The following is a 13,249-nucleotide window of genomic DNA, read 5'->3' as shown; positions in this document are numbered from 1 at the left end:
CTGAGATTCTAAAGTTCTGAAATTCTGAATTTCTGAGATTCTGAGATTCTAAGATTCTGAAATTCTGAATTTCTGAGATTCTGAGATTCTAAGATTCTGAAATTCTCATATTCTGAAATTCTGAAATTCTGAGATTCTGAGATTCTAAGATTCTGAAATTCTGAATTTCTGAGATTCTGAGATTCTAAGATTCTGAAATTCTCAGATTCTGAAATTCTAAAATTCTGAAATTCTGAGATTCTGAAATTCTGAGATTCTGAAATTCTGAGATTCTGACATTCTGAGATTCTAAAATTCTGAAATTCTGAGATTCTGAGATTCTAAGATTTTGAAATTCTGAATTTCTGAGATTCTGAGATTCTAAGATTCTGAAATTCTCAGATTCTGAAATTCTAAAATTCTGAAATTCTGAGATTCTGAAATTCTCAGATTCTGAAATTTGTGAGTCAGTTTTTTTTTCCAGAAAGGGTGCCTGAAGTTAGTACAATCGTCCCAGAGAATCCCAATAATCTTGCTGAGCTACTCAAAAAGTCTATTGATTTCAACTAATTTTTTCGTTCTAAATATTCTTTTTGTTTGTATTTTTGCTGTCAAATAAACTATTTTTTCTGTTTTTTCATTCAATTTCTCTTATTTTCCATCTATAAATCACTTATCAGCAACAAAAAACTCAAAAAACCTTGCAAAAATTAAAATACACCATTCTCGTGTCCTAACTTCTCACTTATTCTAACGCTAACGCGCTCCACTGCACTACCTCCTCCTCCCCGTGTACTCCTCTCGGACAACTGCAGAACATTTTCTCAATAAAAGTCTTTAATTTTCTCCGTTTTTCTTGGTTTTTTTCGGGTTTTTTTTGTTGAAAAATCAAATTTTAAGCATGAAATTTTAATTCAAAAGGAAAATGGCCGCGGTGGAGACATCGAACGACACAGTAATGGACCTGGCGAGGCGGTGGTTGGATATTGAAGAAAAGTGAGGGCCTTGGAGCATTTTCGCATGCTTTTGAAGGTTTCTGGACCTGAAAAACGCGATTTTTGGGGTCTGAAAGCCCTAAAAATGTTTAAAACGCTGAAAAATCGACATTTTTCAATTTTTAGAACGCCAATCGCCACCGCAGACTGCCTAATGGACCGCCCGTGTCATCTCAAACATGTCTGCTGGAAATTCAGCGATTCGATGAATGTGAGGATTCGATAATTCTGAAAAATTTTGAAAAAAAATTTTTTTTTCGATTTTTTTCAAAAAATCCTAAAATTCACCGATTTTTTCCGGTGAAAAACGATTTTTCCTAATTTTTAACTCAAAAATTCAAATTTGCCGCTAAAAATAACCCAAAAATCGGATTTCCAGGAAATTTGGGTCGATGGAGTGCTCGGCGTGTCGTTTGCCGCAAATCAGACGTCAGAGACGGGCGAAACGACCACAAAGTGAGTTTTTTGGGGGTTTGGGACCTGAAAATTTGGATTTTCCACAAAATTTTGGTCTAGAAGGTGGATTTTATGCTGAAAATTTAAAAAAATCTGAAATTTCAAAAATGTTCAAAAAAATTTTTTTCCGATTTTTTTTTCATTTTTAAGCGATTGTTAGGTTTTAAGATCTAAAAATTCGAATTTTTCACAAAATTTGACCCTAAAAATCACATTTTCAGAGTCCACTACACGGTCGGAGCACAAAATCCGGAGCCAGCCGAGAAGAAGACCGTATACTACAGTATCGAATTGCCAGAATTGGCCAGGTGGCATTTGGCGTGGTTAACTGATTCCAATGTGTCGATAGACTCGGCGACAATCGATATGGTAGGAAAATAGGCTGAAAATAGGCTAAAAATCATGAAAAATGGCTGAAAATGACCCAGAAATCATGGAAAAACACCGGAAACGCGCCAAGGCACCGAAAAGCGCGTTAAGTCACATAAAATGCGTCAATATGCCTAAAATCCGCCAAAGTACGAAAAATGCGTAAAGACACGGAAAATGCGTCAAGGAACGAAAAATGCGCCAAAGCGCCAAAAACACGTCAAGACACTAAAAATGCGACAACGAACCTAAAATGCGTCAAGGCACGGAAAACGTGCCAAAGAACTCAAAAAGCGTCAAGGCACTAAAAATGAGCCAAGACACTGAAAATGCGCCAAAGCACTTTAAAAGCGTCAGAGCACCTAAAAAGCGCAAACACACTAACTTGACGGCGCCTTGACCCATTCTTAGCGCATATTTCGTGCTCTCACGCATTTTTAGTGTCTTGGCGTCTTTTCGGTGTCTTGACGCATTTTTCGTGCGTTAAAAAGATTCGAAAAATGGGTTAGGCGGGAAATTCAAATTTCAAAAATTTCAAAAAATGGGTTAGAATGACTCAAAAAACGTCAAATTTCGAAAAATTCAAGAAATTGTGGGCGTGGCCAGAGGGGGCGGAGCCTGTGAGTTGTCAATGGCAAAGATTGTGCAGACGACGGATGAGGGACGGGTGATGACACGCATTCTGGTCGTGGGGTTGGTCATTGCGATGAGATACTCCATGACGCCGCTGGAAATGATGGGATTACTGTAGTTTTGGCTGAAAATTTGGATTTTTGACTGAAAAAATGGTCGAAATCGGCGGAAAATTGGCTTAAAATGGGTCCAACATGGCTTAAAATGGGTTTAAAGTGGTCAAAAATGGGTTCAAAATGGCTCAAAAATGGCTCAAAATGGCTCAAAATGGGGCTGAAAATGGCGATTTTCAGCTGTATTTTGAGCCAAAAATGATTAATTTTTTATGATTTTAGGGTCAAAATTGACCATTTTTGGCATTTTTCGACTCACAAAATCGGATTTCCGGCCAAAAAATTGCCTAAAAATCCCATTTTTTTTCCAGGAATTCGATCAGAAATACCTGGTGGAAAAGCGAAAATTCAAATGCAAGCAGGTCAATATTACCGTAACCGCCAACTATCCGACGGCGCACGGATGGCTGTTGCATATGGATCGAACAGTGGAATCGTTGATTTATCGAGGAAATGGAATTATGGACGCCAATAAGTTCTTGCAACTGCCTTTTGTGAGTTTTTTGGGCTCAAAAATCATGAAAAATGGTCTGAAATCTGTAAAAAATGGTCCAAAATGGCATTTTTCATGGATTTTGGACCATTTTTCATGGATTCGGACCATTTTTCATAGATTTTGGACCATTTTTCATGGATTTTGGACCATTTTTCATGGATTTTGGACCATTCTTCATGGATTTTGGACCATTTTTCATGAATTTTGGACCATTTTTCATAGATTTTGGACCATTTTTCATGAATTTTGGACCATTTTTCATGGATTTTGGACCATTTTTCATTAATTTTGGACCATTTTTCATAGATTTTGGACCATTTTTCATGGATTTTGGACCATTTTTCACGGATTTTGGACCATTTTTCATGAATTTTGGACCATTTTTCATGGATTTTGGACCATTTTTCATGGATTTTGGACCATTTTTCTTGGATTTTGAGCCATTTTTCATGGATTTTGAGCCATTTTTCATGGATTTTGAGCCATTTTTCTCCAATTTTATCAATTTCCAACATTCCAGGCCTCCCGACTTCATAAATTGATGATTCTGTACGAGAGCACTTTCGATGATCGCCTTCTGGTTCAATTAAACGCCCAACACCTGCAATTATCGTCCGATTTCGTCACGGACGTTGGAATTAACAAATTGTTGCATGTGAGAGGGGTTTTTTGACTGAAAATGGTCAATTATGGCTGAAAACAATGCTGAAAATCGCATTTTTTGAATCTTATAGTGCTGAAAATAGTCAAAATTGACACTTAAAATGCTAAAAATGATCTCAATTTTGACCCTAAATATGCTAGAAATCCATGTTTTTGGCTGAAAACAATGCTGAAAATCGAATTTTTCGACTCTGAAAATGTGAAAAATGATGATTTTTGGTCTGAAAATGACGATTTTTGACCCCAAAAAATGCTAAAAATGGCCAATTTTGACGCTAAAACGCCATTTTTGGCTGAAAATGACGCTGAAAATCTAATTTTTGACTCCAAAAATGTCAGAAAACGAACAATTTTGACCGTAAAAATGATAAAAATGGTCATTTTTAAGTCTGAAAATGCCAAAAATTCATATTTTTGGCTGAAAAAAACGCTGGAAATCGAATTTTTCGAAACTAAAAATGTCGAAAATGGTGATTTTTGACCAAAAAATACCTATATTTGATTGAAAATGAGCTATTCCAGCCTGAAATTGACCATTTTTGGCTGAAAATAATACTGAAAATCCAATTTTTGACCTGGAAAGTGCCGAAAATGGTCGTTTTTTACTCAAAAATTGCTAGAAATCCATGTTTTTGGTTGGAAATAATGCTGAAAATCGAATTTTTAGACTCTAAAATTGCCAAAAATGATGATTTTTGGTCTGAAAATGACGATTTTTGACTTTAAAAATGCCGAAAATGATTAATTTTGATCCTAAAATGTCGATATTTGACCACTTTAGGTGAAAAAAAGCGATTTTCAGCCAATTTTAAGCAATTTTCAGCCAAAAAATCTGAAATTTTGCAGCGCTGGAACGATTTGAACTATCCGATTCGATCGGAATTCATCATTTATGTACAAATTGAGAATACGGCGGATGTGGTGAAGAAGCTGAATGTGATTGGGACCAAAGATCGAGATTCGTGAGTTTTTTTTTTGGCTGAAAATCGCTGAAAATTGAGGTTTTTAACTATTTCGGACCCATTTTGAGCCATTTTTAGCGATTTTGAGCCATTTTGGACCCATTTTGAGCCACTTTGAGCTATGTTGGACCCATTTTGGACCCATTTTGAGCCATTTTGGACCCATTTTGAGCCATTTTGGACCCATTTTGAGCCATTTCGGACCCATTTTGGACCCATTTTGAGCCATTTTGGACCCATTTTGAGCCATTTTGGACCCATTTTGGACCCATTTTGAGCCATTTTGGACCCATTTTGAGCCATTTCGGACCCATTTTGGACCCATTTTGAGCCATTTTGGACCCATTTTGAGCCATTTTGGACCCATTTTGGACCCATTTTGAGCCATTTTGGAGCCATTTTGGACTCATTTTGAGCCATTTTGGACCCATTTTGAGCCATTTTGGACCCATTTTGAGCCATTTTGGACCCATTTTGAGCCATTTTGGACCCATTTTGAGCCACTTTGAGCCATTTTGAGCCATTTTGGACCCATTTTGAGCCACTTTGAGCCATTTTGGACCCATTTTGGACCCATTTTGAGCCATTTTGAGCCATTTTGGACCCATTTTGAGCCACTTTGAGCCATTTTGGACCCATTTTGGACCCATTTTGAGCCATTTTGAGCCATTTTGGACCCATTTTGAGCCACTTTGAGCCATTTTGGACCCATTTTGGACCCGTTTTTAGTCATTTTTCAGTCCAAAATCCAAATTTTCAGCCAAAACTACAGTAATCCCATCATTTCCAGCGGCGTCATGGAGTATCTCATCGCAATGACCAACCCCACGACCAGAATGCGTGTCATCACCCGTCCCTCATCCGTCGTCTGCACAATCTTTGCCATTGACAACTCACAAGCTCCGCCCCCTCTGGCCACGCCCACAATTTCTTAGATTTCTTGAAATTTGACGTTTTTTGAGCCATTTTGAGCCATTTTACGCCGAAATTGAGCTATTTTTGTATTTTTGAAATTTGAAAATTTGAATTTCCCGCCTAACCCATTTTCACAAAAAATCTCACTTTCCCTGATATTTGATCTCACTTTTTTGATGTATTTATTGATTTTTTCCACCCCAATTTTTTTGCTAAAATTTGCACTTTTTGGACCCCCAAAATCTCACAAAATTTGCATTTTCCTTCAAATTTCACTTTTTGCCCCGCCCACTTTTCACACTCTCTCGGTTGTTTTGAATTCTGTATTTTTCCATGTAAAAAATTCGAAATTCCATCAATTTTGGTGTCAAAAACCCCCCATTATTTTCTTATTTAGCCCTTTTTTGAGCGGAAAATGAACTTTTTCCCGGCTGTAAACTTGAATTTTTCACCTAAAAACACGTCAAGGCACTGAAAATGCGTCAAGACACCGAAAGTACGCCAATAAACGAAAAATCCGTCAAGAAGCTAGAATTGCGTCAAGACACGAAAAATGCGCCAAGGTCCCGAAAAATGCGTCAAGTCACCAGAATTGCGCTAAAACACCTAACAAGCGCAAAGGATTAGAAACGCGCCAAGGTACCAAGAATGAGCCGATGCGCGAAAAATGCGCCAAGGAACTAAAAATTCGTCAAAACGCCGAAAATGCGTCAAGGCACGGAAAATGCGCCGAGGCCCAAAAAATGCGTCAAAGCACCAAAAATGCGTCAAGGCACCGAAAATGCGTCAAGGCACGGAAAATGCGCCAAGGCACCGAAAATGCGTAAAGACACCAAAAATGCGTCACGGCACCGAACATACGCCAAGGTACTTAAAATGTGTCAATGCACCAAAATATTGACGCATTTCTGACGCATTTTCAGTGTTTTGGCGCATTTTTGGTGCCTTGGCGCACTTTCGGTGTCTTGACGCATTTTTTGTGTCTTGGCGCATTTCTCCATGCCCTCCTTTCGGCGGTTTTTAATGGCTTAAATAATGACCTGTTTTAGCGCTCAAGAAACACCTTTGGAATCTTCCTTGACGCATTTCTTGTTCCTTGGCGTATTTTTCGCGCATTTGCGCAATTTCGGTGCCTTGACGCGTTTCTCGATACCCTCATTTCAATGACTTTTTTCGATGACTTTGTCATGGTCTAGGGCTCAGACACACCTTTGGGATCTTTCTTGACGCTTTTTCAGAGCCTTGGCGCATTTTTGGTCCCTTGACGCATTTTTCGTGTCTTGACGCATTTTCAGTCCCTTGAAGTATTTTCAGTGCCTTGACCCATTTTCGGTGCGTTGACGTATTTCTCGATCAACAAGAATTCGGAGGTTTTACCTCCGAACTCTTCAGATTTTCTCTCATCTGTTCCTTTTTTTTTGGTTTTTTTTGTCCTTCCGCTTCCTATTACTCTCATTCTCCGCCATATGATCTTCCAGGGGGACCCGACGGGGTCCCCCCTCCTGGATAATCTATTACACTATTTCTCTTCCTCTTTTCTTTTGATTTTTCGAAACAACAGGTGTTCGTGAGGGGTTGGATAGGAAGAAGAAGAAGGAGCTCATTTCACATTTTATCTTCTTCTTCTTCTTTCTCTGTTTCTCTGCGTCTCTCACTCTCTCTCGCTTTCTTTGAAATTTCGAAAATTTCTGACATAAATATGACGATAAAGCCCCTAAATACTCCTTGGATCATTAATTTTTAAGCTTTTTTCTTCTGATGCTGTAGTTTGAGCTCTATTATCTCAGTTCCTATGAAGGATGGCAAAAAGTGATTAACTGATAAAATGTTTATCACATTATCAGCAATATTTTATCAGTTGACAAAATTTTGATATCTTTTAAAGGAACCGAGATAAACTGACTCAAAGTTTACAGTGTGGTATCCCTTCTATTGAAGGTGGTTACGTTATCTTTGAGTTTATATATCTCAATTACTGTGAAAGATATCAAAAAGTAGTCAACTGATAAAATGTTTATCATAAAATTAGTAACATTTTATCAATTGACAGATTTTTGATATCTTTTAAAGGAATCAAGATAAATTGGCTTAAAGTTAGCAGTGTGAGATACATTCTATTGAAGATGCTTATGTCATCTTTAAATTGAAATATCTCGATTCTTATGATAGATATCGAAAATTAGTCAACTAATAAAATTTTGATGATAACATGAAAAACATTTTATTAGTTGACCAATTTTTGATATCATTCATGGGAGCCGAGATAATCGAGCTCAAAGTTAGGTCAGTTTTTGAAAAAAATTCCGATTTTTTGAAAAAATTTTTTTTTCGAAATTTCCAAAAAAGTCCCGCATTTCCAGGTCCGCATCATGCCGACCTCTACTACCGTATTAATACCGTACCTATTGCTCACCTACACAGTAACCCTAGCTTTTTGCCTTCACCTCCTCCAACAATGCTCCTCGAGCCCATCCATAACCTTCCGTGGAGCCAATGACGTCACGAGAGCCGGCGGACCGGCTCTCATCGTATTTGCTCCGCTCCAATGTGCTAATTGCTATAATTACTTGAGGAGGTAATTATAAAATTTGCAAATTCAGGAAATTCCAGCAAAATCGGTTGAAAATGGTGGAAAATGGCCTAAAAAGTGGGATTTTCGAGATTTTTTTGAGGTTTTTCGGGTTACTGTAGTTTTTAAAAAACGCTAACAGACTCAGATATCACTATCAAGACGAGATCAAAGTTGTATTATCAAATTATCAAAAAAAAAAGTTCTGAAAATTGGGAAATTTTCAGACTCAACGATTTGGCTGGAACCAGAAGCTACCGTATCTCAGTGGTGGCACCGGATTTCGAATCTAATCATATAATTCAGAGGACCAGCACAGCGGTGAATTTGGGGAAATTTTTTGTTTTTTTTTTGAAATTTCGAATTCCCGCCAATTCTGCCAATTTGCAGTTCCCAAATCTTCAAATCGATCGAGCCGGCGAGGGATGGCCTCGGCTGGGCGCCAAGAATTTCGATGCGATTGTTTTGGATTCGTGAGTTCTTTTTTTTTGCGCCAAGACACTGAAAATGCGTCAAAGCACCGAAAGTGCGTCAAGGCACCGAAAATGCGCAATAGCATCGAAAAATGCGTCAATGGCACCGAAAAAGAGTCAAAGCACTAAAGGTGCGTCAAGGAACCGAAAATGCACCGAGGCCCAAAAAATGCGTCAAAGCACCGAAGATGCGTCAAAGCACCGAAAGTGCGTCAAGGCACCGAAAATGCGCAATAGCATCGAAAAATGCGTCAATGGCACCGAAAAAGAGTCAAAGCACTAAAGGTGCGTCAAGGAACCGAAAATGCGCCGAGGCCCAAAAATGCGTCAAAGCACCGAAGATGCGTCAAAGCACCGAAAGTGCGTCAAGACACCGAAAATGTGCAATAGCATCGAAAAATGCGTCAATGGCACCGAAAAAGAGTCAAAGCACTGAAAACAAAACATAAAAAATGGAAAAAGTCTCCAAGAATGCGTCAATGTCCAAAAACGCGTCAAGGCAACCAAATTATTTATGTCAAGGCACGAAAAATGCGCCAAGACATGGAAAGTGCGTCAAGGCATCCAAAAAGGCGTCAATGAGCCGAAAATGCAGGACACCAAAAAGACGCCAAGATCACTGATGTTTCGTCAAGACACCGAAAGTGCGCCAAGGCACCAAAAAGGCGTCAATGCACTATAAATGCGTCAACACACTAGAATAGCGCCAAGACACCAGAAATACGTTAAGTCACCGTAAATGCGCCAAGGCATGGAAACTGCGCTAATGCACTAAGAATGCGTCAAAGCACCGAAAACGCGTCAAAGCACCGAAAATGTGCAGTAGCATCAAAAAATGCGTCAAGACACGCAAAATGCGTTTTTGCGCTTTTTCAGTGCCTTGTCTTTTTCATGCATTTTCTGTGCCTTCACGCGATCCCTGTTCCTTGACGCTTTTTCGGTGCCATTGACGCATTTTCTGATTCCTTGACTCATTTCTTGTTCCTTGGCGTATTTTTCGCGCATTGCCGCAATTTCGGTGCCTTGACGCATTTCTCGATCCCCTTCATTTTTCAGATGCTCTCGTGTCACTGAAACCTTTGAATGGCCTCAATCCGACGTCACGACGTCTACCACTATCCAGACTGCTCTTCAAGCCACGTCATTTAAATGCGGCGGCGGCTCGGCGGGAATTCAAAAATGCCAAAATTCGAACAACTCGAAAAAACGGGTCAATGCGTGGATTAAGGAGCAAGAGCAGCAGGAGCAGATGAGGAGAGCTCAGAATTCGCCACGTCATCAGAATTCTCAGAATTCTCAAAACCCCCAAAATTCTCAAAACCGTCATTTCCAAAATCACCAAAATGGCCAAAATCAAAATTTCCAAACTTCCCAAAATCGTCATCAGAATCCCCCACATCATCTGAATTCCCAGCAGAACACCTACAGTAACCATAATTCGTATAACAATGGATATCAGAGCCTCTATACGCCACCACCACCGCCACCACCGCCACAAGTCGTCCCAACAGAGAAATTGACCACTACTAGTAGGTTTTTTTGGGATTTTCAGCTATTTTAAGCTATTTCTGGTCCATTTTAAGCTAATTTTAAGACATTTTCATTATTTTCGGCTCAAAAATCGTGAAAATTAACCTAAAATAATTGAAAATGGCCCAAAAATCATGAAAATCGGTCGAAAATTGCACTTTTAGAGTCAAAAATGGTGTCTGTCTGTGTGTCCGGGTGTCCAGATTTTAGGGTTTTTGGACTATTTTGGGTCATTTTTCATGATTTTCCAGCTATTTTAAATTATTTTTCTGAATTTTCAGCGCCCGACGCATCTGGACCCGATTATGACTACTATCCAGAAGGGGATACCACGCTCTTGGCAACCACTCAATCTACACAGGTGGGGCTGGGCTCAATTATCTTGGTTACTGTAGGAGATATCAAAACGTGATCAACTGACAAAATGTTTACCATAATATCAGAAACCTTTTATCAGTTGACAAGTTTTTGATATCTGTTATGGGAAGTGAGATAAATTGTCTGAAAGGAAACAGTGTGAGATCGTTTCTTTTGAATGTGCCTACGTTATATTTGAACTAAAATATCTCGGTTACTGTGGGAGATATCAAAAAGCGGTCAATTAATAAAATGTTTATCATAATATCAGCTACATTTTATCAGTTGACAAAATTTTTATATCTTTTATAGGAGCCGAGATAATTGAGCTCAAAATGTTGTTAGTCAAAAAAATTTTTTTCGTTCTCTAAGTTTTTTTTCTGGCTCATATCATTTTTGGCACATTTGTAAATGTATCTATTCTATTGTCTTCTGTGCACAGACAATAAGTATATGTATTTTATGTATATATTGATTGTGTTATCAATAGGTGATAAGACCGTTTGTGCAGAAAATGGAAAAATGATGTCATTTGGACTAAAAAAAGGAATTTGAAGGCAAAAATCTGGAAAAATGAGTTCTTAAATCGAAATTCAGATTCTAGAAAACCCTTAAAAACTGGCTGAAATCTATCAATTTGGACCCAAAATTACAAAATTTGAGTTTAAACATTTTGAAAAAAAATTTTTTTTGAAATTTTTCAAAAAATCTAATTTTCGACTATTTTTCCCCCATTTTTTGGGGATTTTGGGGTTTTCAGACATGTAAAATTTGGATTTCTTAGTTACAAACATCCCATTTTGACATTTCGGTTCCTTTTTGAAAGTTGCCCTTCTGCTCATTGGTCAATAGCCACCCCCTTGACAATTTCAATGGGACCTTTAGTTTTTGAGATATACACCAAGGAATGGGTGATATGGTGCATCAAATCTCTCCAAAATGAGGAGAGCCTATCTTTTAACCATTTTTAGACCATTTTGGACCAAACTTTCTCAAAATTTCAAAATGACATCTAGTGTAAAATTTTATGTTCTACGACTTTCTAGTTTACCATTTTTTGCTGGGAACTCTAGGTTTTGAGATAAACCCCAAGGAATAGGTGATATGGTGCATCGGCTCTCCCTAAAATGACTTTTGATCGATTTTAGACACATTTCAGGGAATCATGGGGATCAAAAATTCAATTTTTCAGTAATTTTCCAACGTTTAACCAGGATTTTGACAGTTCAAACAGTTTAAAACACAATTTTCGACGCTAGAAACTCCAAAAATGAGATTTCCTAGCATTTTCCAGAAAAGTGCTCAAATGGCTCAGTGGGATTTTTCATGTGTTTTTCTACCAATTTCACGACCCGGGTTCAATCCTCACAGAGGCTTATCTTTTTTTGCTTTTTTCGCTGAGCATGCAAATGGAATTCCTGAGCTCAAAAAGTCAAAATTGAGGTTTTTTGAGATTTTTGGCGCCAAAAAGGGGGATTTTTAATTTTCCATCTTTTTGGTCCAAGTTTTTTAGAGTTCTGAAAATTGATTCTAGTGTAAAATGTTATGCTCTACATTTTTTTAGTTGACTATTTGTTGCTGGGACTTTTAGTTTTTGAGATATAACCCTATTATTTTGATCCCCACCCCTTGATTTTTTTTTCCAAAAAATTGTTAAAATCTTTTTTCCCTCTCCCCCAGGTCACCAACAAAAACTCCTCTTCCTACCTTCATACTCATTCGTGTGCTCAATTGAGCAAACAGTTTCTTTCTCTAACCTCACTCTCCCTCTCACACACTCTCTCGCCGTCTCTAGTCAAACTTACTGTCATTTCTGTCGGAGCTCACGGAGCACCATCACAAACAAATAATATCTATACTGTCATTTGAATTAGAAAAAGAAAGAGAGAGAGAGAGAGAGAGAGAGAGAGAGAGAGAGAGAGAGAGAGAGAGAATGTCAATATTTCCAATCACAGAGCCGCCGAGCAAAGAAGGGGATTTGGGGAGCGAGGGAGTGTTAGAAAGTGAGATAAGTTAAAGAAAGCGAGAGAGTGTAGAAAGTGAAGAGACGGTAGAGAAAATGATATATTTGCACTAAAAGTGCAAGCTAACACACTTGACGGAATACGGTTTCTTTTAGGTTTTGCAGAAATGGGAAAGTGTACTTTTGGACTTTGACCCTCTTGGGAAATTGGGAGAATTGGGAATTTGAGGAAATTCAGAAATTCAGTAATTCAGAAATTCAGAAATTCAGAAATTCAGAAATTCAGAAATTCAGAAATTCAGAAATTCAGAAATTCAGAAATTCAGAAATTCAGAAATTCAAAAATTCAGAAATTCAGAAATTCAGAAATTCAGAAATTCAGAAATTCAGAAATTCAGAAATTCAGAAATTCAGAAATTCAGAAATTCAGAAATTCAGAAATTCAGAAATTCAGAAATTCAGAAATTCAGAAATTCAGAAATTCAGAAATTCAGAAATTCAGAAATTCAGAAATTCAGAAATTCAGAAATTCAGAAATTCAGAAATTCAGAAATTCAGAAATTCAGAAATTCAGAAATTCAGAAATTCAGAAATTCAGAAATTCAGAGATTCAGAAATTCAGAAATTCAGAAATTCAGAAATTCAGAAATTCAGAAATTCAGAAATTCAGAAATTCAGAAATTCAGAAATTCAGAAATTCAGAAATTCAGAAATTCAGAAATTCAGAAATTCAGAAATTCAGAAATTCAGAAATTCAGGAATTCAGAAATTCAGAA

General features: G+C 37.8%; 2 protein-coding genes across 2 annotated transcripts in view; both read left to right on the top strand.

Annotated features, from left to right (window-relative positions):
* Positions 1 to 904: 904 nt before the first annotated feature.
* On the top strand, positions 905 to 5,601 carry CBG21441 (the record flags this gene model as incomplete). Its single annotated transcript, XM_045243072.1, has 7 exons — positions 905 to 975; positions 1,101 to 1,185; positions 1,354 to 1,430; positions 1,652 to 1,799; positions 2,857 to 3,039; positions 4,551 to 4,666; positions 5,457 to 5,601. 7 exons carry the CDS (start codon positions 905 to 907, stop codon positions 5,599 to 5,601), a joined length of 825 nt encoding a protein of 274 aa, XP_045097306.1.
* Positions 5,602 to 7,950: 2,349 nt separating this feature from the next.
* The window catches only part of Cbr-pqn-42, a gene marked incomplete at both ends in the record, with an annotated part of 9,681 nt that continues 4,382 nt past the window's right edge, over positions 7,951 to 13,249 (top strand). Inside the window, 5 exons of the mRNA XM_045243071.1 lie at positions 7,951 to 8,156; positions 8,378 to 8,471; positions 8,541 to 8,623; positions 9,680 to 10,152; positions 10,435 to 10,514. Coding sequence (XP_045097305.1) covers positions 7,951 to 8,156; positions 8,378 to 8,471; positions 8,541 to 8,623; positions 9,680 to 10,152; positions 10,435 to 10,514 — 936 coding nt within the window. The remainder of the gene's footprint in view (positions 8,157 to 8,377; positions 8,472 to 8,540; positions 8,624 to 9,679; positions 10,153 to 10,434; positions 10,515 to 13,249) is intronic.

The sequence above is a fragment of the Caenorhabditis briggsae genome, assembly GCF_000004555.2.
Source record: "Caenorhabditis briggsae complete genome, chrII, whole genome shotgun sequence".
NCBI lineage: Eukaryota > Metazoa > Nematoda > Chromadorea > Rhabditida > Rhabditidae > Caenorhabditis > Caenorhabditis briggsae.
The sequence above is the reverse complement of the archived record's forward strand: the minus strand, read 5'-3'. Positions and strand labels throughout refer to the sequence as shown.